Source organism: Equus caballus, chromosome 14 (genome assembly GCF_041296265.1).
Source record: "Equus caballus isolate H_3958 breed thoroughbred chromosome 14, TB-T2T, whole genome shotgun sequence".
Taxonomy (NCBI): Eukaryota; Metazoa; Chordata; class Mammalia; order Perissodactyla; family Equidae; genus Equus; species Equus caballus.
Genome location: NC_091697.1, coordinates 49,858,337 through 49,881,430, shown reverse-complemented (window position 1 = coordinate 49,881,430; position 23,094 = coordinate 49,858,337). Strand labels below are relative to the sequence as shown.

The window sequence follows — 23,094 nt, the reverse complement described above, 5'->3', positions numbered from 1 at the left end:
CTAGACTGTGACTTCTGTCTGCTGCACTTTCCTTGGTGTGTAACACTGTGTATCTGTTTTCACGGACATGCATTCCATTTCCTCATGCCTCCAACTCCTCATCACCACTAACACTACCACAGTGAACATCTTTGTACACATCCCCCTGTGTGAGCATGTCTGTGGGATATACCCACAAGGAGAGTTGCTGCTTGGTCAAGGATGTGTGTATTGCTTAGTTTGAGGAAGTGCTCTCATATTGTTCTCCAGAGTGGTCAGTCCATCGGCTCACCAGCCTGACGTGAGGATTTCTCCATCCCTGCCGACTCTTGCCATTATTCAGCTTTCTAATTTTTTGTCAATCTTATAGCTGTAAAATGACAGCTCATTGTTGTTTCACTTTGCATTTCTCTGATAATTAATGAGTTTGAGCATCTCTTCCTGTACCTGTGGGGAATCCTCTTCTGTTTTGCCTATTCACGTCCTTCACCCATTTTTCTGTAGTTGCCATTTCTTGTTGATTTGTAAAGTTCCTTCTATACTCTAGATATTAATCCCTTGTTAGTTGTAGACATTTTAAATATAACTTCCCATCTTGTCATTCGTCTGTTAATATTATGTGTGAGATGCTTCCTTGACTATAAAGCCTTACTTTTATATATTCAAATTCATCTTTTTTTTCCTTCTGGTTTATGATTTTCAAGTTGTGTTTTAAAGATGGCTGGTCTGACCCATGTCACAAAGACATGCACCTACATTTTCTTTTCTTGGCTTCATGATTTTGCCTTTCACATTTAGATTTCTAGTCCAGCTGATATCTACCATTCTATATGGTCTCTCATGAAGATCCAGTTTTATTTTTAGCCATGTGAAGAGTCAGTTTTTCCCACCAACATCTACTAAACAGCCCATTCTTTCCCTCTTTGACTGTGGTGCCAGCTTTATTGTGTATTACATTTGCATATCTGAGCTCTATCTCTCAGCTCTTTATGTCCTTGGTCTGTTCGTTTCGTGCAAAATACCTCTCTGGTTTTAATATGATGACTTTGAGAGAAGTCTTAATATCTGGGAGTTTGTCTCCTCTCTTTACTCTCCTTTTTGAGGGTTGGCTTAGCTGCCTGGGACATTTGTTCTTTTCTATAAATTCTAACATAAGTTTGATAGGTTCCTCAAAAACTTAAAATTTTTATTTGGGATTGCATTGAATTGCATAGATTAATTTGGGGAAAATTGACACTTAGAATATGAAGTCATCTCCTCCAAGATCTTTAAGTGTCTTTCTGTTTATTGAGATCATCTGTGTCCTTTTTAGAGTTTTAGTTTTCTGCCTAGAAGTCTGGTGTATTCTTGGTTAAGTTAATCCCTAAATACTAAATTCAAAAACCAATTTGCTATTTCTGCCAGTCCCATGGGCCTCTCACCATGGATCCTGCTGCCATCAGGGAAGCTTCCCTGGGTTTATTCCTGGAATGTCAGGAATATACATCAGGGACATCGAGTTTTCTCTAGTTGGTCAAATTCTTACCTAGTAGAGAAGGGAAAGGAAAAAGGGGAGGAAAGATAGTAGAGAGGAAGGAAGTACAGTTTGTTGCTCCCTAAGCTTCTTTACTGAGGAAATGATTGTACCAGTGTCAATAATTGAGACACCTAATACCTGTCATTGATTTGCCTCCTTTATTATCCCAAAGAACAGCCTTGGTGGCCCCGTTTGCCATCTTAATGCATATCTCCTGAGTGTCCTTTCCAATTTTTGCTATCCTGAGTCTGTGTGTTCTCTTGCTTACCTTACCTTTGGCTGCAGTTGTGAGATTTACTCCCCAAAGGCTCTGTGAGAATTGGTTCATTCTCCTTTGAAATGAGCCCAGATCAGAAGCAGGAGGGGAAGCCAAGATGAGGCCTGTTTTCAGCCCAGGCTGCTGTTATCGTGACGCTCCACCTGAGGGACAGTTAGAAAGCTGAGAACTTGTCAGAGAGGACACACCAGTCCAGTGCAAGAGAGGAAGGGAAAGGCAGACTTTTCTAGTGTGAGTTGGTCTTTGCCACACTTGAAGTTTTGAGTAATAAATGTCGCTGCCTACTTAGCTCCAAAAAGATTAGCTTGTTTACAGAAATGCTGCTCTCCCACTGCTTCTCCAGCTGTTTGAAGGCTGAGGGCTGACAGACTGAGACCCAGAGGGCTCAGTCTTCTAATCTTGACTTCTTAGTGGCGCTTTCCTTAATGGGAGTATTAACTGGAATTCCATAGGTTAATCGGATTACTTCAGAGGAATATGCCTGAGTTGCCCCAGACATGCCTTCTCATGCACGTCAGGACCCAGTGTAACACTGACCGCCTGGCTTTTCAGAAGGACATTGCAGACATTTACTCTGCTTTCCACTCTTATCTGGCATGGTCTTGTTTGCTCCTGCCTGAACTTGTGACTAGATTTAACTGCAGGAGTCCAGTCCTCCTGTAGCTCTTCATTCAATTAATACCTCTCAGAGTTCTTAAGGACCTGTGAGTGCCGAGGGGTGAGGACACCTACAAGTAGAACATGTGGCTCTCTGTTTAAGGGGATATATGATCTACTGTTGAGGTTCAGGCCACTGGGCGACAACAGACAGATGGCCAGTCACGTGTGTGGGTGTGTGTAATATTCATGCTATCTATGCATGTACCAGTGTGCAGACAAAATGCCCAGAACCAATTGGAATGAGCTTCCAGTTAGGCTATAAAGACTTAAAAAATGGAAACTTCCTACCTTCCCTCATCCCCTTCCTCCTCTTTGCTTCCAGGTATTAATTCCCTCATTCCTTCCAGTTTGTTTTTAATCTGGTACTTTCATAAGAGTCCTTTGTATAATGCTCAAGAACCTACTACAGTTTGCCAATATGTCATTCACACTGGAAGGTCGGGGGAAGACCAGTGACTGAAGAAAGAATGCAAAGTCGGAATTAGGATCTAGTCGTCTGTAGGGTCTAGACATTGAATCTCTGAACCTCACTCCTAAGGAGATTTAAAAACTTATATTTTTGCTTATTATAAAAATAATATGAACACATAGGATATTAAGGAAAAACAGCAATGATTTTCAAAAATTCAATAAAAAGCATCTATAGCACTCACCCCCAGAGATATTTCCTTCTTGACTTTTCTTCATGATGTCTTATATGTATTTTGTCAATGTCACTATGTAGTTTGACTTAATTGCCATTGTACTGAATATACTTGTTTGTATTCTCCTTTCAAAAATCTACAAGCATTTTCCCACATCTTGAAAATTATTTATAAATATAATTTGTAATGGTTATTTAATATTCTGTCATAGGATTATATCCTAATTTATTGAACTATTTCCTATCATTGACTTGAGTGTCCTTTCCAATTTTTGCTATTCTGGATAACATCAGCCTGACCATCCTTGTATATCAGTCTTCGTACATACCTCAGATAATTCCTGGGGTAGGTCTTGCCATGTGGATTGCAGACAGCTATTGCCATAGAGGATATTGTGTGAATGGCATAAATTAGCATGCTAGCACACTGGCTGTGGAACCCTGGATTGGTGCTGGACAGCTCTAAGCTTCCATTTCCTTTTCTATAAAATGGGCATAAGAAACAACACCTACCTCATAAAGTTGCTGTAGGATAAAAGTTCAGCACAATGTCCGGCATGTTAGCTAATAAGTGCCTAATTACTGTTGGTTATTGTCCTTTGCATTATCTGGTCATGCCAATTATTCTCATATGAGAAGGGAAAAGCTCGCTGGATTGGCAGAACTGCTCCTGAGGGGAGCAGGGAGGAGAACGAAGGGCGGCAGCCAACACTCCTGCTGTTTTTAGGCTTGGCGCCTTATGAGTGTTCGTTCATGTAATCCTCATGACTGCATTTCTCAAAGTGGGGTATGCACGCCACTGATGGTACCCAGGATCATTTTAGATTGTACCAGACAAACATTTTAAATTAGCATTTAGGTTTATTTATTTATTTTAATGTGTACTAGGGGGAAAACACAAGTACAAGGAAACTCCGTGGTTTTCTAAATGTTATTGTCTAGCACAGGGTTTGGCTTTTTCAGTCCATGGCCTGATAATAAATATTTTTTGTTTTGTGGTAATATTTAACTCTGCTGTTATAGTGTAAAAGCAGTCATAGATAATATGGAAACGAATGAGAGTGAGTGTTTACTATAAAGCTATAGTTACAACACAGGCAATGGTGAATTTGGCCCATGGACTATAAGTTTGTTAATCCTTAGCTTAATACAAGGATAAGTTTTTTAAAATTAGTCTATTTAAGATGGCATGAGGTTATGGGAAGGAGAATGAAAGTAGTACATGAATGGTTGCTGTTTGTAGAAATACTGTTCACAACAACCGGTTTACAAATGAGCAAAGAGACTTAAAGAAGTCAAGGTGCCATAGTTGAGAAGTAGTGGAGCTGATGTTCAAACCAGAGTCTGCCTGACTGTCTGTCATTTTCCCCCCACTGTTCTTGATACGTGTGGAATCTTTGCCCTGTCCTGGGATTCTTTCATTATGTAGCCAATCCACTGGGGCTGGAAGGAGTTTCACCACCAGCATCCAACACCTAACACACCCAGCTCTTTGCTGTTGAGGGACCATTCCATGTTCCTTCTTAGTAAGCCTCCTCTTTAGAACTGTCGGTGGTTTCTCACACGCCGCACTTGACTCTGAGAGATAGAGTCGCGTGTTTCAGTGACTCTCGAGCTTCCCAGGTGCAGAACCGTCACATGGCCCACTTCCACACGCATTTCACAACACCACTGCTTTATATGTTCTTCCTGTTACATACGCTCGTTGTTCTTTAGCCCATCATTCAGGTCAAACTCCCTGATGGTGTTGATTTGGCTTTTCTTGTTTCATGAGGACAAGATTGAGGACCAGGAGAGGAGATGTGGAGGTCATCATTACCTTTGCTCTGTGCCTGTTGGCCTGCCTCTGAAACATTCCCTTCATCTCTGTACCTCAGCATCCCTTGATCTGTAAAACAGAAAGGGAGATTTAGTCTCGAAGATCACAGAGAAAGAGTTGGTGGGATCTCATGGGTCACTGTTTTTAAAAGGTTCTAAAGCCTTCAGCCATTACTAAAAGTCCAACAGTCTCAGGAAAGCAGCAGAGGATGAGAAAGAGGATTTTCTTTTTCCTTTTGCTCTCAGTCACCTTCAGCCTTTTGCTGTTAGAACACCCACAAGTTGAGAGGCAGGACAAGGCAGCCAGTGGTAACCAGGATTGCTGTGGGATCACAGCCATCCAGTGGCTGCCAGATCTCTACTGGTCGGTGGGTTATAAATAGAACATTTCCCCTTTTAAACCTGAGAAGGATGGACAACATTAATGGGCATGGTGGCCTGACCTCCTGGGTTCTGGCCCACGTGGCAGTCAGCTGAGTGCACCTTCCCCTCCAGCTTTCCGTCCAGACTGGAGCTGATAGAAGACAGGCACTCAGCCCCACCCTTGCCTTCATTCCGTTCCAGCTCCCCCCTGCTCCTCGCCCCCATCTTGGCCCTTTTTCTTTCTCCTTTCCTTTCCCTCCTATGCCATGGCAGGTTGCTGTGGCCGCCATTCATCTCCTGAGCCACAGTCAGGCAAGATGGTGTAGTTTTAGCTCATCGAAGTGTTAACTTGCTGCACCTTGCTTTTCATTATGACTTGTGTACACCACCCAGTTGCTGTGGCCCGTGTTGAGCTCAGATTATATTTAGTTGAGCAGTAACACCTCAGCTCGAGAATAACCCTGGCTGAGGGGCTGGGGGCTAGCAAGAGAGGAAGGAGAAGGAACAGCTTGTGTTCTCAGAGATTTTATTATATGGGTTCCCAGCCATTTTGTTTGATAAGACCCCATCCCCCAAGGACATGACTGGCGACAGTGCTTTGGACTCGCCTGGACAGTCAGCAGCCTTTATGCTTGTCCTAAATGACACTTAACAAATCCATCCTCTTTCTCAGCCAACTTTAGACTGACAGATGCACCCAGCGTGTTCCTTTACTGTGGCCTGATATCCCCTTTTCCCTCAGCGGTGTGGGCTCTGTACCCACAGCAGGCTGCAGTCTGGGCAGGTGTGAGCCACCCCTTGGCATCCCAATGTGGGCTTCAGCCAAGCAACAGTGAGCGGGTCCCTGGCTGCTTCTTTAACTCCTAAAGCCCAGTGCAAAGTGCTGTTGAGGCAGAGACGGAAAGATTTTTCCCACTGCCACCAAGTGCAGGTTCTCTATTGATGTTTGTTGAGCACATGCTTATCACTGGTTAGTGTGCTCACTGTTTGATATATATTATTTTATTTGATCCTTATAAGAACCCTATGAGGTAGATAGTATTGTTGACCCAATTTACAGATGAGAAAACTGAAGCTTCATTCTGAGTGTAAACTTGTGGTCTCTCAAGGTCATTCCTTCCCACCCTGATCAGAGTGTTCAGTGTGTGCAACTCACATTGAGCAGGTAAGATTTAGCAGAGGCTGTCGAGTGCTACTCCCCACAGTAGGGATAGTGTTGAGTAGTGGTTGGGAGTGTGGGCTCTGGAGTATTATTACATACATGGGTTGGAATCCCAATCTCACGACTTACTCAGTGTGTGACCTTGGGAAATTAATTTCCCCAGGCCTCAGGTTTTGTTTGTAAGAAGGGGATAACTTTAATACCTACATCATTGATTTCTTGGGAATATTAAATGGGAGTAGGATGGAAATCCTTAGCTCAGTGGTGCCTGATATTCTAAGCAATCATTATATGTTGCCCTCTACTATTGTTATTATCAGTAACATTATTGCTATCCAAAACCAGAGGTTATAAGAAACCGTGACTCTGGACAGTCTTTTTGAGTTTCTGAGAGTGCCTTTACAGACATTGCCTTATTTGCTTTTCACAACACCTGATCTTACAGATGAGGAGAAGGGTCAGAAAGGCAAAGTATGTTCATCTCATACAGCCAGTTAATGGTGACTCCAGGCACAAATCTTAGGCCTCTGATTCTGAATGTCATCTCTTTCCCTGCCCTTTGCTGCCTCAGAGTTTGTTGTGACCAAAAAATATCTAAATTGTTCCTAGGGCTGATCAAGGTGAGAAGACAGGTAGGTAAAGGCAGGAAAGGGATATAGGTGGGCAGAGGCAGCTGGTTTTCTGCTCAAAACACTTCCACCTTCAGAAAGCTGGCGATGATCTCTTTTGGTTGAGAAATTAGTGCACAACCACCCAGGCCTCAAGGCAGAGAGGAATTGAGGCCACTCGACTGTAATTCATTCTCAGGATGTCCAGATCCTTGTGTAGGAAACAAATGGCCCTGATTAAGCTGGTTGGCATTACCGTGGTGTGCATTAGGCATTGCTCTTTCACTGCTGGCCTGATTTGGAATTTTAAGGTGGACTGGGAGATTGCAGGTGTAAAAACCCACCAGGAAACACTCAGTCCCCCTCAAGCCCATCTGCAGCCCTCAGCCTGTACTGTGCAAGAACCAGGCACCACCACTTTGCTTGCCTGTGGCTTGCTGAGAGTTGGAACACTCTTCAGAGCCATCTTAGAACCTCCCTTGACTCAGGCTGAGAGCTGGTGGGTTTATTCCAGGCCAGGCAGGAATTTCAGCTCTTTTCCTGCTACCTATTTTACTTTCTTTACTCTGTGTCCCTCTTGACTTATTTTCTCTGTGTCCCCAGAAACCGTGAAAAAGATGAGAGGTACCTGTGTACCTGGTAGGCTGGGGAAGAAAATTCTGATTGGCGTATTCATGCCTGGAGGTCAGAGGATAATGAGATCCATGTCAGTCGTATTTGTCTTGTGCTTTCCACTGCAGAACCCCTAAACTCTAGAAAGTACCACTGTGTTCAGCCAGCTGTTTACTATTCAAGGCTCCCAGAGAGTGGGGCCTTCTTTCCCTGTTGGTCTCTTGGTGTCTCAGCTCGTAAAAATGTGGATTATTTTTGTTGCTGCATTCAGGAAATTTTTATTGAAGCCACAGTAATGAACATGGCAGAGAAAGTTCTTGCTGTCGTGGAGTTTTACTATTGAGAGAAACTGACAACAAACAGCAAGGAAACAAAGGCATATGTTCAGGTGGAGAGAAGGGCTATGAAGAAATAAGAGCAAAGGGATAGAGAATATCAAGGAAGGGTAGCTCTTTTAGATCCTGGAGCAGAGAAGGCCTCTCTGAAGAGGTGACATTTGAGGAGAAGCCTGAACAAATGGAGGGAGTGAGGCGTGTCAGGAGCTGGCAGGTAAACATTGCTGGCAGAGGAACCAGCACGTTGAAAGGCCCCTGAGGCAGAGGGAATGAGCTAGCTGTGTTCATGGAATATCAGGAACCATCGTGACTGGATTGGAGGAAGTCAGAGGGAGAGTGGTCACCAGGCTGGGACTAGACCATGTGAGGCCATGGTCAGGAGGTGAGATTGTGTTCTAAGTGTCACAAGGAGTCCCTAGAGAGTTGTGACCAGACAAGTGACATGAGCCAGTGTATATTTTTAAAAGATGACTCTGGCTGCTGGTAGAGAATAAGCCATTGGGGGTAAAAGTGGAAACAGTTGGGAGGCTACTGCAGAAGTCCAGGCAAAAGATACTGGCGGCTTGCGTCAAGGTATTAGCAATGGAGATGGTGAGAAGTAGTTGGATTCTAGATGTGTTTTTAAGTTATTGCTGATGACACTGGCCAATGGATTGGATATGGGGTATGAGAGAAAGCAAGGAATCAAGGATGACTGTATTGAAATAGGACACCTTGCTGATAGAATATGGTACCCTCCCATCTTCTCCTTTCAGCTAGGTTGAATGTAGTGCCTGGTCTGGGACAAGTTAGGACAGTAGCTCCCAAATGTGTTATTTGTCTATCACCTTCATGATTTTTTTACACGTATATATATATTACCTGTGTTATCATTTACTTTTTTAAAAAATCAATTCACTCATTTTAACCTAAATTTATTTTTTAAAAGATATCATGCTATGTGTGATAAACTGGTGAATTTCTAATATTAAAAATAAGTGTACAACTATTACAAATATTTATTTGTGAAGCACTTGGAATCGTTTCATATACCACAAGTGGCACAAGCCAACATCCTATATTGAGATACATAGCACTGGTGAATTGTTATTATCAGATGGGGAATTTAGTATAGATAATTGGCAACTAATTAATAGTCAAAACTCATTTGTTTGTTCTTTAGTGAGAATAGTTTGAATTGCTTAGCATAGTGTTAATCCCAAGTATGATTCCACACCTACTGAAGCATAGCCTCTGGGAGGGTGTCCAGAATCTGCATTGCAACAAGCATGCCCCTGCTTCTCTTGTCCACTAGCATTGAGAACTGCTACTAGAGTAGAAAGGGCAGAATCCAAAAATCTGACCCCCAGCCCCCTGTCCATTTCAGACTAGTCGTATGAACTTCAGCAGAAGAATAGAGAGTAGAAGTGGATGAGCTCTGGAGTCAGACAGAGTTAGAATCCTGGTTCCACCCCTCACTAACACCATAATCTTACAGAAGTTCCTTAACCTTGTCTGAGCCGAGGTTTCCTGCCTACAAAATAGGGACGATGATGATAATATGATGCATTTAAGTGCTTAGCCCAGAGCAATGCAGTCTGCTCAGTAAGTGTTAGCTACTGCGATCATCATTGCTGTTACCACTCAACATCATGAGACTGGCTTTTCTCATCATAGAAACTTAACAGACATATTGGGAAAATCGAATAAGCTATAACTTATTAATTTATTCTATGAACAATAATTATTCTTCATTATACTCATTAATGTGGAAACACAGAAAGAAGTTATTATTAAGACTAGCAATAGTATTTACCCTATGGGATTATTGTAAGGATAACATGAACTTGGTATGTAGTAACATCACAATATTGGTAATAGTGATAATGACCATTTATTGAATACCAAGTAAGTCACAGTTGCTGTACATTTATTTGACCTTTGAAACACATAGGTGAGTTATCCCCGCTATGCAGGTGAGGAAGGTGAGTCTCAGAGGTGAAACCCCTCTCTTAAGATCATATCCGGCCAGAGGTGGCAGAGACAGGATTCTAATCCAGGTCTGTCTGGCTGTAAAGCTCATTGTTCTCTTTCCAGTACATACCACTTCTGTGTGTGTGACTTCAGTTCGTATTAAAGTTCACATTCCCTGAATACATAGCAACCAGGGAGCAGAGTATAGGACGGACAAGGCAGTAGAGAGGGATGTTGGGGCACAGGATCTTGGGTAGCTGATATGGGATTAAAAATTGGTCATGGATAATCCCTAAAGTAAAGAATTTGCACCTGGATAATTAAGAAGCAATTGGCCAACTTTCCCAGGCCCCACTGGAAGCTTCTGAGATCTGCCACCCTGAGGACAGTCGGCTTCACATGATTACGAGAAAGGGCATGAGTGTGTAAGCCAATTGGAAATCTATTCTCCAGATGGATTTTGTATTCAATTCAATGTGGGTGTTTTTCTTCATGCCTTTTAATGGTACTGAAATTGATTAAATTCAGAATGAGCCAGGCAGGCCAGACTTTAAAGGGCAAATCACATTGGGAAATTGAGTAAATTTCCTTGGTGAGAACATGCCCCTGGAGCTGTCTATAAAATAGGGCCTGCTTACAATAACTCCAGACAATCTCCTGTATCCATCCACATTAAAAATCGGGCAGTAACTCCCTTTACCTCTCAGTTCTCTTGTTTTTATGCAGACAGCCAGCACTTCTAGCAAATTCCACTTCTCCCGTAAAAAACTTGAAGGGTTGTTTTTGATCAAAGAAAAGTTGAATAAGTTTCCTGGGGGGAAATGTTCAGACTAGGAAAAACCTATAGAATACCAACTTTAGGAAAGCGGTAATCCATTCTAACCGTGTTGAGACTAATTCAGTAGATCACCTCGACTTCTCTGGAAAAGGATTTGTTTCCTGAGGTCTGTTAGAATTCCAGGGATGCGTGTATGGGATACCTTTGGAGTGTGTCCCAGAGCGTTGTTTTCACAGACTATATGTCCATCCGTCAACCTACGGTATGTAAAGTTCCCTTCTATTCAAAATTGGTGACTGGGCCACTTCTTGCCTAATTTCTTGGTGTTCTGAGTACTAAGGATTGGAGTAGGACAACAGCAGGTCAGTGATTTTCAGAAAAGGGACTCCTGGATCTGAAGAGCGAGGTCTGTTGGGTAGCACCCAGCTCTAGGGGAGAAATTATTGTTTTCTAGGGTGTTCCTTGACCTCATTCCCATCTGACTGTTTCGATGGCGCAGTTAGTATGATGTGGAAGAACTTCCCCCAGCATGTACACACACACATGCATATACCACCAGCCCAGGTTCATGCCGCATGTAGCCCGATGATGGTAATGCCTTGATGGACAAGCAAAGGATTTCTAGAAGTGTCCAGGAAAACCTAAACTTGGTTTTGTCTCCTCTGTTTCATGTCTTGGCTTGCACAGCTTTTGTTTTTCCTCTATTGGACTCATTCTTGGAGTTATACTGTTGTCCTTTTTGCATTGATACAGGAAGAAAGGAATTGGTTAGATCAGGCCATTTATATCTTTATTGAACCTTTATATCCTCACAAAAGATGGAAAATCTGAGGACCAGAGCTTAAATGATTCATCTACTCTCATAGGCTTTATATCTGTTGGAATTTGAAAGGTCATTTTTTTACTATACCACACTGCACCTTAGCAAGTCTGCCCACCCTTCAGTCACCAGGCTGCCTATCCATGCATCCAAAATGAAAAATGCCACAAAATGAAAAGTTGCATGCTCCCACTTAATGTCCTACACTATAGTAGACAGTGAAAGACAAAGTACTGAATAAAATAAGATATACGTGGACCGTTGCCTTCATGAATGAGTATCTAGTTTGGTAGACAGACATTTTTGGCAGGATCATACTAATAAGTATAAACTTGCAATTGTGTCCCATATGCTGAAGGAGAGGTTGATGGTGCTATATCCAAGTGTGCAGTGGAGTATTAACCTAGGAGGAGATGTCAGGGAGGCCTTTTTGAGGAATTGACACTTGAGGGGAGACCTGAGTTTTTGGAGTTACTTGATCCAAGGGGCTTCCAGATGAAACCCACAGAATGTGCAAAACCTGGAAAGAAAGTGGGTCAGTTGGACTCTCTGAATTGGGATGCTGCTATTCAGAGGAGTGACATGAGATGAGGCTGGAGAGGCAGACTGGGGCCAGACTATGCACGGTTTGTGGGCCATGGTAAGGATTTGGGTTTTCCCCCAGAGAGGAGTGGGGTGCTATTGAGAGATTTTAAAAAAAGAGGTGACATGGGTGATGTCAAGATCACGGGGGCTCCCATGTGGAGGACAGATTGGAGGGAGGCAGAGGAGGTGTGAGGAAACTGGTTAGGAGGTCATTGCTGCAGTCCTGGGAAGAGACGATGGAGGCCAGGACCAGGATGGAGGTGGTAAAGACAGACCCAGACAAAGTTGAGAGACCTTAGGGGGTAAAATCGAAGGACTTAAATTTGGATATGGGGGGTGGTAGGAAACAGGGGGAGTGCTAAGGGTTACACTCATGGTTTTATTGTAATTCTCACCCTCTGCCACCACCTACACACCTCTTTTTTTTCTTTTAGAATGTGGAAAAAGCCAGAGAAAGCATGTCAGATGAGGTACCGTGAGGTACCAGAAGCTACAGAACATGGCAGTGACGGTTATGCTAAAATCCATATCTGTCTACCTGGCCCATTAGCCACCTCCTCTTAGACAAGAAAATAATTTGATCAAACCTTATAGTATGCTGTTCTTTTAAGCCCTTTGCAGTAAGACAGTTTCTGGATTTAGCCTGCCTCCCTCCTCTCGGAGTTCATACGCTAGGCATGATAGTGCAAACCTCAACAATCTGCCGGGCATCCTCCTCCCACTTCTAGGTTTGCCCTAAGACTCTCCAGGTTGACCAAGTGTCAACCTACCTCTCCAGTCTTCTCATGTTCTCCATAAAACTTTGAGAAAATGGGTTTCTGTGACCCTAGCCCTTTGCTTTCTCTAAAAGGAGACAAGGCTTCAAAAGTTGAAATGAAGTTAAGAGAATGACACATTTCTAACTTGGCAGGCCAACTTGGGTGTTTGGTGTGAGCATTGCAAACATTCATTATATAACAACTCCTTGGGCTGCCCTGTGCGTTAACCTCAACCTTGAGGCTGAGGGAGGAAGATAAACCAGTTCAAGCCTTAGCTGCAAGATGGTGGATGTCAGGCCTAGGAGCCACTGGTCCAGCAACAACTCACTGCAAGTCAAATTAAGGGAATAATGCAAGCCTAGTAGATATTTAATGAGAGATTATTTGTGGAGATTATAAGGATACAGAAATTGCAAATAAATCCCTGACCTTTTCTGAGCCTTGGCTCAGTGAAAGAGCTGAATCACCTGCTTGAGGGGATTAAGGACAGCCGTTTCCATCTGGCGGGCCGCTCAGACTTTTTCTGTCATTAGCAAACTCGGCTCTGTGGTGCTGGTGTTCTAAACCTTTTAGTGGGAACTCACTTTTCAGAGTAGGAGATCTCAGTTAACTTAGATTATGTCCCTGCTGGGCAGAGATCAGGACTAATGATCTGATTATGTATGCACTATAGTCCCTATCACATTAATGGTACTTGGTACATGTTAAATAATAAAGCAGTTGTTAATCATTAGTAGCCTAATCGTGCCATCAGCAGGGTCAACTGGAGTCAGTTGATGAGAGTAGAAGTCAAACCTGTGTGTGTGTGAGTGTGTGAATGCGTGCGTGTAACAGACTGAGATGGAGAGAGACAGACAGATGTAGGGAAGTACAGCGGCGGCAGCAGGCAATGTAATATCGTACACTGGTTCCAGTTTAGAGATTTAAAACAATGATATTTAAGCTGTATTTCATGAGTTCCTTGTTGGGAACTGTTGTTTAATATGAATTTCATTTCTTAACACAGTTTTATCTGTTTCTAAAACTGTAGTAATTATCTTCAGTATGCAACTCGAATACATTAGAGGCTAACAGAGTTGCCTTGAACTCTTAGTGTCTAACTTTGCAATATGTAAATGTTATATATGTTTGAACCTAGACAACTAATATATACTAATAAATACTGTGTTTTATGTGTAATGTTTAAGGCCTTTATGGGTAACATCTGTGTAAGATTTATTTCAAGAAAAGGGGTTTGCTGGTTTAAAACCAATCAGAGAACTTCTAATGTTGAGAAAACCAAAAGAGGAACATTTACACAGAGGATTTGCGGGGAGGGGGGAGTTTCCTTTGTCATTTTCCAAAAGAAGTAATTGTAATTAACATAGGTTTACTGGAATTTAATTTTTTCTGGATATGCTTGGAAGGTTCCATTTTATTCTTTTCCATTAGCTGTTACTTATCTAGAAAAGGATCTGGCTTCCCACAGGCCCACAAGAAAAAGTTCAAGGACTAATCTGCCTTTGCAGGGAGATGTCTAGCTCTGTCCTTATTTATTCTGCTAGTTAGGCTGATGGCTTTATGAGCATGTATCTTCTAGCCACTGAGGTCGTCACTGTCGGCTGCCAGGTTATTTCCAGTTTTTCAAAACTTTTATCAATGTTTGTAGGATAAGAAAGCAAAACAGTCTTTGTCCAGGATGGAAGTTCATCAATGTCTAGAATAAGACCATGTTCATAAACCTATTTTTAAAACATGCAAGCTCGGAATCAGTGTCAGCAGCTCCCCGGAGCACTGTGCAAAATGGCAGTTCTTTCTCTCCCAAACTTCCTTGACTATCATCCCTATGAAAGAATCCTCTTGCGCACCTCTCAAAAGAAGAACCAAAAGGTTTCAAGTGACTATTGAATCAGAGTTATAAACCTTTTGGAAACCTCCTTAAGTATAAAAAATAATTTCCCCTCTGACAAATACTTTCCAGTAGGCTCTATTCTGACTACTGTACAAAGGAATGAAAATCCTCCTCTGCACATGAAAAGATGCCCAACATCATTAGTCATTAGGGAAATGCAAATCAAAACCACGATGAGATACTATTTCACACCCACTAAAATGGCTATAATAAAGACGACGGTAACAAACGTTGGCAAGGGTATGGAGAAACTGGAATTTTCATACCTTGCTGATGGGAATGTAAAACGGTGCAGCGCTGTCGAAAGCAGTTTGGCAGTTCCTCAGAAAGTAAAGCATCGAGTTACCGTATAACCCAGCAATTTCACTCCTAGGCATATACTGAATAGACATGAAAATGTATGTTGACACAAAGACTTGTACACACATGTTCCTAGCAGCATTATTCATAATAGCCAAAAAGTGGAAACAACAACTGATGAATGAATAAATAAAATGTTGTGTATCCAAACAATGGAATATTATTTACTCAAAAAAGGAATGAACTATTGATGCTACAATATAGATGAATCTTGAAAACATTACACTAAATGAAAAGCTAGACACAAAAGACCACGCATTGTGTGATTCCATTTATATGAAATGTCCAGAATAGGCAAATCTGTAGAGAATGGAAGGTAGACTGATGGTTTCTAGGAGCTGGGGAAAGGGTCTGGGAAGTAGGGAGTAGCCACTAATGTATATGAGGTTTTTTGTGGGAGGTAATGAAAATATTATGGAATTAGGTAGTGGTGATTGACTCATAACTTTGTAAATTTACTAGAAATTAATGAATTGTAAGCTTTAAATGAGTGAACTTTATGTGAATTATATCTCAATAAAACTGGTATTAAAAAAATGTTCCCCTAGATTCCAACAGGTATTTGGCCTGTGTATTATAGTTTGTTATTAAATTTGGGAAACGTTCATGGCATGAGTTAACTGACTTTCGTTTGGAAGAATGATTTCTATCTGACTCACAGCTTCGAGTCAGAAAGCCTGATACAACACAATTTGCAGACTAAATACTTGGTTCGTATACTGGAAAAAGCAAGGGATTGGGTTAGTAGGCACCTTACAGCTTTAAGGGAACAAGAGCGATGGTTTGTATAACAGGTGGTCTCCAGGGAGAAAAACATTGTTTTCCTCCTTTTCTGGTATAGTCATGCATTACTTAACGATGGGGATATGGTCTGAGAAAAGCTTCATCAGCCAATTTCTTTGTTGTATGAACCTCATAGAGTGACCTTATGTAAACCTAGATGGTATAGCCTACTACACACATAGGCTATATCGTACTAATCTTAGGGGACCACTGTCATATATGCAGTTCGTCATTGACAGAAAGTCATTGTGCAGCAGATGACTGTACTTTACTTGCTATCCTGGAGGTGTGTGTTTTATAATAAGTATCACTAAGCGATAAGTATGCATGTAAGAACAAGAGCTGTTTCCCCTTGGGAAGAGAAATTTGCATTCTTTTTGAGTTTGATTTGGGGAATTCTCGGTGATTTTTTTTAAGGATTTTTATCTTCATTGCATCTACGTTCATCCATTTACATTAAAAATTGGAGAAAGACTCCATTTGGATTAGATCCAAGATGAGTTCAGGTTCTGCTCAGTTCTCATATTTTACAAGTTTATTTCTTGCCCTAGGGTGATGACAAATCATTTATAAATACTCACCTTCCTACTTTCTACCATTCACTTCTCCACTATGAACATGTGTTTGTTGAATGTCTTGTCCTGATGTCCTAAGGAGGTCAAAGATGAACCCATTCTTAAAGATTACTGCACACATCTTATCACTAGGTAACCAAAGTATGGGGATGAATTTTGATGGGTTTCCAGCCCCGTTGCCAGGTTGGAAATTGGTTCTGTGCTGTGGAAAAAGTTGCTGCTGTTGATCATTTATTTTCTGAGTGACGTTAGTGGATTTTGGAGCAGATGGAAAACTGTCACCACCTGTTGATTTACCACATAGAGGATGGCTCTGCTGTCTTAGTGTCTCTTCCTCAGGTAGCTTCTTTGTTCTTGGCTGTTTTAATTTTCCTTTAGGTCACTTTTCCTCTTTCCTAGTCCCCTGAGCAGGATTTTACTCCTCTCTTTATCTCCGGGTCACGTTTAAGGCGGTTGGGTGGTGTGGGCTCTGGAGTGAGTCTCCCACATATTAGCTCCACAACTTTGGTCAAGATATTTAGCTTTGCCAAATCTCAGTTTCTTCGTCTGTAATATGGGGCTAATGATAGTATCAGCCTGGAGAACTGGCTAGGTTAAATGTGATAATCTTTGTAAAGCACTTACCCAACAGGTATTGAGCACTTCATTATGCTTTTCAAGGAGATCAGCAAGCAGTTGGTCCTACAGCTCCTGATAATAACAAAACAATTTAAAGGATGCTTAGTTCTTCCTTTGGTAAAGTGTTCCTACTCTATGCTGCAGTTTCTTCACCCATAAATAGAGGATACTTTGCAGAGTTACTATGAGAATTAAATGAGATAATATATGCAAAGCACTTAGAACTGTACCTGGCATATAGTGAGCTCTCAACGAATGCCAGCTAATTTTTTAAATTAGTCCTGTACCTTTAGTGGGAAAATCAGCGGGATATGTGGCCATACCATGGGACTGATTCATCCTGAGTTGGTCAAGCCTTGTCCCAATGTTGTTCTGCGCCACCAGCACCTTGACTGCCGTTTTCTTTCTCTTTCAGCTGCACAGTTGGACAGCATTGGCTTCAGCATAATCAGGAAATGCATCCACGCCGTGGAAACCAGAGGTAAAGTAGTTCAACAGATGGCATTGTTCTCAGCAAAGGTCATGCATCTGGTGCCACGTCAGACCTGCTACCTGCTGTTTCCCGACTTTAAGTGACTCATTAACTCCTCAAGTGCCACTGCTGGTGTGTTTCCACTAGTCCTATTGCTCCGAAGCAGGGGCGCTCAACCAGTTTGCTGTCATCAACCTCTATGGCTAATTGGAGGAATGTTTTAAATACATACACATCAAATACATAGGATTATAGGGAATCCAGTTACTGAAATTCAGTTAAAATATTGAAAAACATAGTTACGATATAATAATATATGTGTTTCTTTGTTAACACTTTTAAATAACAAATTATAGCAGTAGGTATGATAAGTAGCATAATTTGGAAATAGTGATATTTCAAGATGTCTGTAATTGTAATGTGTTACAAAAATATCTGTGATTTCTAACAAAGTTACAGGTACTGCTAATACTACTGTGATTTGTTGCTTATATTATAATGGAAGGAAATGCTTAATTCTCAGTTGTAGGTTAGTAAAAATAAAGATGTAATTGTTTTCTTATCTGAGTTCGTAGACACCATGAATTCTCCAGTGGTTCTCTTGGGGTCTGCAGACCCCAGGTTAAGTACCCTGCTCTGGGGAGAGCTGGTCCCTGGGGGACCATCCGGGAAGAGAGAAGGGGTCGGGCCCCTGGTTTCCTGCAGTGGTGCTGAGGTCAGGCCCTGCCGGCCACAGGTTGGCTTTTCCTGGGTCCATAGCCGGGGCTTTGGGATCAGGGAAGCTGGTTCATCCCAGTGATCTGTATCCCCTCCTCAGAGGCGGCCACAAAGGAGATGCCTCATTTCCGGCACCTTGGAGCTTTGAGTGCCTTGGTCTATTGTACCCCTCAGAAAAGCCAATAACTGTCTTTCCACTGGATTTGCTTTGAATCATTGTCGAAGATGTGAATCTAATTTATTCTACAGCCTCTTGACCCACCAACGCTTTTTATTTGTTTGAAAGAATTCTGTCTTTTAAAGCAGGATCCATAACTGTTACCAATTGAGAAATATAAGCATCTTTATAAAGATTATGAAGCACTGAGTAGAGGGGGAGAGGAAAAAAACCTACTGTGTGAGCCTCCTGTGTATTCAGTGGAAGAATATTCTTTCCAAAGTAATTATTTTAATTTGTGCTAACATTTTTTAAATGTTTGCTTATTTCTGCTACACTTTCCTTCAATAAAGAGTTAAGGCAGCTTGCAAAGACGTGTAAAATATAGCCATACAATATAAAGTAGAAGTAGATGAGATTTCTGGGAATTGATCTTGAAAAAATAAGGACATGGGCCAGGTTGAGCCATAAGGATGTTTACATAAAGGTGTTGTTAAGGTGAAAAATCAGAAATGGGCCAAATGTCTCAAAAAATTGGTTAAATCAACAGTAGTACATCCATGCAGTAAAAAACTATGAATCACTAAAAATGCAGTGGAAATGCATTTATTGACATCCTAGATTTTCATGGTACATATTAAGTGAGAAATGTAAATTATATAACAGCTCATACTGGTAGGACCCCATTCTGGGATGGCAGGGAGAGGGGAGCGCCGTATCTGCACAGGTCGCAATGTTGTCAGTGGCTCTCTCTGCTGTTTTTACAGCCTTCCTTTGATTTATCTATTTTCTATAACTGCAGTTCCTAATTTTTTCAAGTATGGATTATTAAGGTAATTGTTCAACAGACATTTTGATTTGCTTTTCATTTTTAAAAGAAAAGAATGAGAAATAAGAGGCACTGAGTTAACAAAGGTAGAGGCATGAAAATAGTGCCAAAAGTGAGTTCAGGACAAAAATCCTTTCCCCTCCATGACGAAGTTCTTAGACTTGCCTGAGGTGGGCCACCTGTTTTGTCTCTCAGTTTTCAGCAGCCAAAACCAGGAGGGAAACCTAATCATTTAAAACCCTTCACAAATCCGTGTGATAAATGCAAACCAGTAGCTCAGAATGACACCTTTTTCTGATGTAAAACAAGAAGCTATCCACGGCCAGTGGCAGAGGAAGAAGAAGGTCACCAGTTGGTTTGGTCTCTTAGCCTCCGCCTCTTTGTCCCCCTCCTCCTCTAAAACGAGGATGAAAATGACGTGTTTCAACTTCTAAGAAAGTTTTCATTTAGCACAAAGAGGAAATAGGACAGTGTGAGTTAAATGCCATTTTAGCATAAATACTTGAAGGAAGTGGCTATTTCCCTGCTGCAATGCACATATGTACACACATATTTGTGGTGACCAGAGGTGAACAGACGTCCCATACTCTCTGGGATTTGTTAATCATCATCCAACAAGAGCCAGGATTGTGTCAAGTTCCAGGAAAGCACAAGGACAAAAGAAGTAGACACTTCAGAAAGGACAAGCCTTTTGGGCTGCCTCATTCCTAAATAATGGTTCTGTCACTGAGTAACCTGGAGCCCATCCTTTAGTTTTGGACCAGGGGCTCCTAGCCCCTGAACCATGCAGGATGATGTATGTGCTTTTACAGGTCCTTTTTAGCTGTAAAATCCTATCATTCTAGACTACTTCCTTTTATTCACAGTTCCACTTCTATATAGGTCTTGTTGAAGATGCTCCAGAACCAGCCTTTTCCCAAATTTCTTCCAGGAAATTTTGTTTTGGCCCCAAAGTATAATTGTTTTGGCCCTGATGGAGTATAACTCAGTGCTTTATTCATTCTATCTTGTATCATGTACTGATCTAGGTGCTGGGGGATACAATGGTGAAGAAGACAGGATCACTGTACTTAGAGTTTATGTTGTGGTTATGGGGAGAAAGACAAACAAGAAACCAAATAAGGAAGATAATTTCAGATATTGTTAACTGCTGTAAAGAAAAGAAAACAGGGTAAGGGACTGGCCAATAGTGGTGGTCATGGGATGCCTTAGACTGAAGAAGTTGCACTTAAACTGAGACCTGAATGATGAAAAGATCTGGGAGAAGAGTATTCCAGGTGGAGGAAACAGCTTTGCAAAGGCTGTGATCTGGGGGCATGAGGTTGATGTGTTGGAGTAACGAGAAGGCCAATGCGACTGGAGCAGCGTGAAGGTGGTTGATGATGCAGTCGACAGTGGGCCTGTGTTCAGTAGTGTAGGGCCTTGTAGGCCACATAAGTTTAGATAGTGGTCTAAATACAATGGGAAGCCATTGGAAGCTTTTAAGAAAAAGAGATGATTTGAACTGATTTACACTTTAAGAAGTTCACTTTAGCTACTGGTTGGACAATGGACATCAAGGGAATAAGAAAGGAAGCAAGAAACCAATTAGTTGAGAAGTGTCAGATATGATGGAGGTAGGGCTAGCAGGAGAGAAGTCATTTCATATCACTTGGTCTACATTGTCCTCTTTGGTAAATGGTATGGTGGTGATCTAATCCTTGCGCTTAAATGTGCAATGTACTTAGGTGGGTTAGATTTCGGTTCTTTGGGTGGTTGAAGGTAAACCTCTTCTAGTCCAGTTGCACATTTCCTTGGGTTGAATAAAGGTAGTCCTCCTTTTTCTTTATAAAGAAGATTTACATTACAAATAAATAGACTTTCTGATTTCTCAGTCTTGACTAACATTCTCCAAAATTAAAAATGCCCCTATACCTTGATATTTTCATTCTGTATGTGAAAATAGAAACTGTAAAATATTTATCCTTTTCTGTAGTATGAAATTTTTGTCATGTCAGTTTTGGCTTTTTAAGTTAAAAAGCTGGCTAAATATGACATATTTAAAAGTATATGTTGTGTGTCTTTTGAAACTCTTCAGTTGCTGCCTTTGGCAGGAGAAGAGGAAGGTTTCTGTCCCCTCTAATGACTGAACTAACATGAGGGCTGAACTGGGCAGCACATCCGTGAAATCCTAGACAGCTGTCCCAAATCCCACTCCTTCGCTAAGAGCAGAGCTGAGTGACAGGGGACTTTAATTAGAGCGGCTTTTAGAAGGACCGAGAAAATGAAAACAGTACGTTTGGCTGGGTAGACTTGACTTGTGTTCTGATGTGCATCTAATTAAATCATCACTGTTTCTCTTCTCAGGGATCAATGAGCAAGGCCTCTACCGGATTGTGGGGGTCAATTCCAGAGTGCAGAAGCTGCTGAGTGTGCTGATGGGTGAGTGCAGCAGTGGCTTTTGCCAAGCAGGTCCCAGGCGCGGGGTACCTCTGAAAAGTCACCAAGTCTCTAAATATGGTCAGCCTCTTGGGAAGGAATTGGGGTGTCCAAGAGGTAACTCCCAGAAATCAGCTGCCTTACTCACCAGTTGTCATGGCTGTGGGCATTACTGGAAGAGGTCCTGAGTGGGACTGGACAAAATGAAAAAATGGCAGGTCTAATGCACCACACCCTCTCTGTGGACTCAGCCACTGCCAGTCCAAGTGACACTCAGTCACTCCTGTGACCACCAGACCTCACTCTGTCTTTAGTAGCTCATGACTCCCTCTGTCCTCTTTGGCAGGCATTTAGTGGGGCACACCCGTGCCCAAGGAAGGGCATCCTTCTAGCTTGCCGAAGACCTCAGCTCTCATGTTCCCTGTTACTGAGGTGTCATGAGACTTCCAGATAAAATGTATACAGGCAGATAATTCTTGTGATCCTCTTTGCTTCTAGAGTTCAATCTAGTCTCTGTCATTTTAGCAGCTGAATCTCCTTTGCAGCTGGCTGATATAAATACAAAACCACTACCTCTAAATGTGCAGCATTCGAATCAAAAACCCATGAACCAATGAGCCAAATTTGCCTAGGCTGCAGATTTCCTGTATTTTTAGAAATGAATGCAGCCAGCCTTAGTCACATGGATCTAAATGGCAAACAGATCAGATTTCACAGATCAGTGGCTGTCATTCATTCCCACTGAAGCCCAGCCATGCACTTGTAGAGATAGACTATTGCTCGGGGTCCCTGCTCAGTGTTCTGGGAAGGGACAATTCTCTTGTTAGTATTTATCACTTCTTTTGTCATCCCAGTTTCTGAAGATAGTTTTCATATGTGAAGAAATCTCCTGTCTCATGTTGACTAGAAAAACTCTCTTCATCTCTTTTCAAGAGAGCGACTCACCTCTTGTAGGGAAAATTCTATTGTATCGCTAGTCACAGTGAGATCTTTTATTTGAAACTATGATTAATTTGTGAGATACTCTGGCATTGAGAATCTATTTTTTGGTTCAGATTTGGGGTATGGTGTGTTTTTTTAAAAAAAATTAAACTTTTTATTTTGAGATAATTGTAGGTTCACACGCAGTTATAAAAAATAATATAGGGAGATCCCATGTACCTTTACCCACTCTCCTCCAATAATAACATCTTGCTAGCCTATAGTACATTATCACAACCAGGATATTGATCCAGTCAAGATGCAAAACAGGTCCATCACCACAGCAATCCCTTGTGTGCCCACTTATGGCTACACCCATCTGCCTCTCCTTTCATCTCACCCCCACCCTTAACCCCTGGCAACCACTGATCTGTTCTCTATTTCTGTAATTTTGTCATTTCAAGATTATTATATAAATGGAATCAT

At 41.8% G+C, this 23,094-nt stretch overlaps 1 protein-coding gene across 5 annotated transcripts in view; it reads left to right on the top strand.

Moving 5' to 3' along the window:
• Window positions 1–23,094, top strand: part of ARHGAP26 (Rho GTPase activating protein 26) — a 424,411-nt gene that overhangs the window by 223,775 nt on the left and 177,542 nt on the right. For all 5 annotated transcript variants that reach the window (XM_023617500.2, XM_023617501.2, XM_070234027.1 and 2 more), the window contains exons 13-14: window positions 17,510–17,575; window positions 21,616–21,690. In XM_023617500.2, the coding sequence (XP_023473268.1) occupies window positions 17,510–17,575; window positions 21,616–21,690 (141 nt within the window). The remainder of the gene's footprint in view (window positions 1–17,509; window positions 17,576–21,615; window positions 21,691–23,094) is intronic.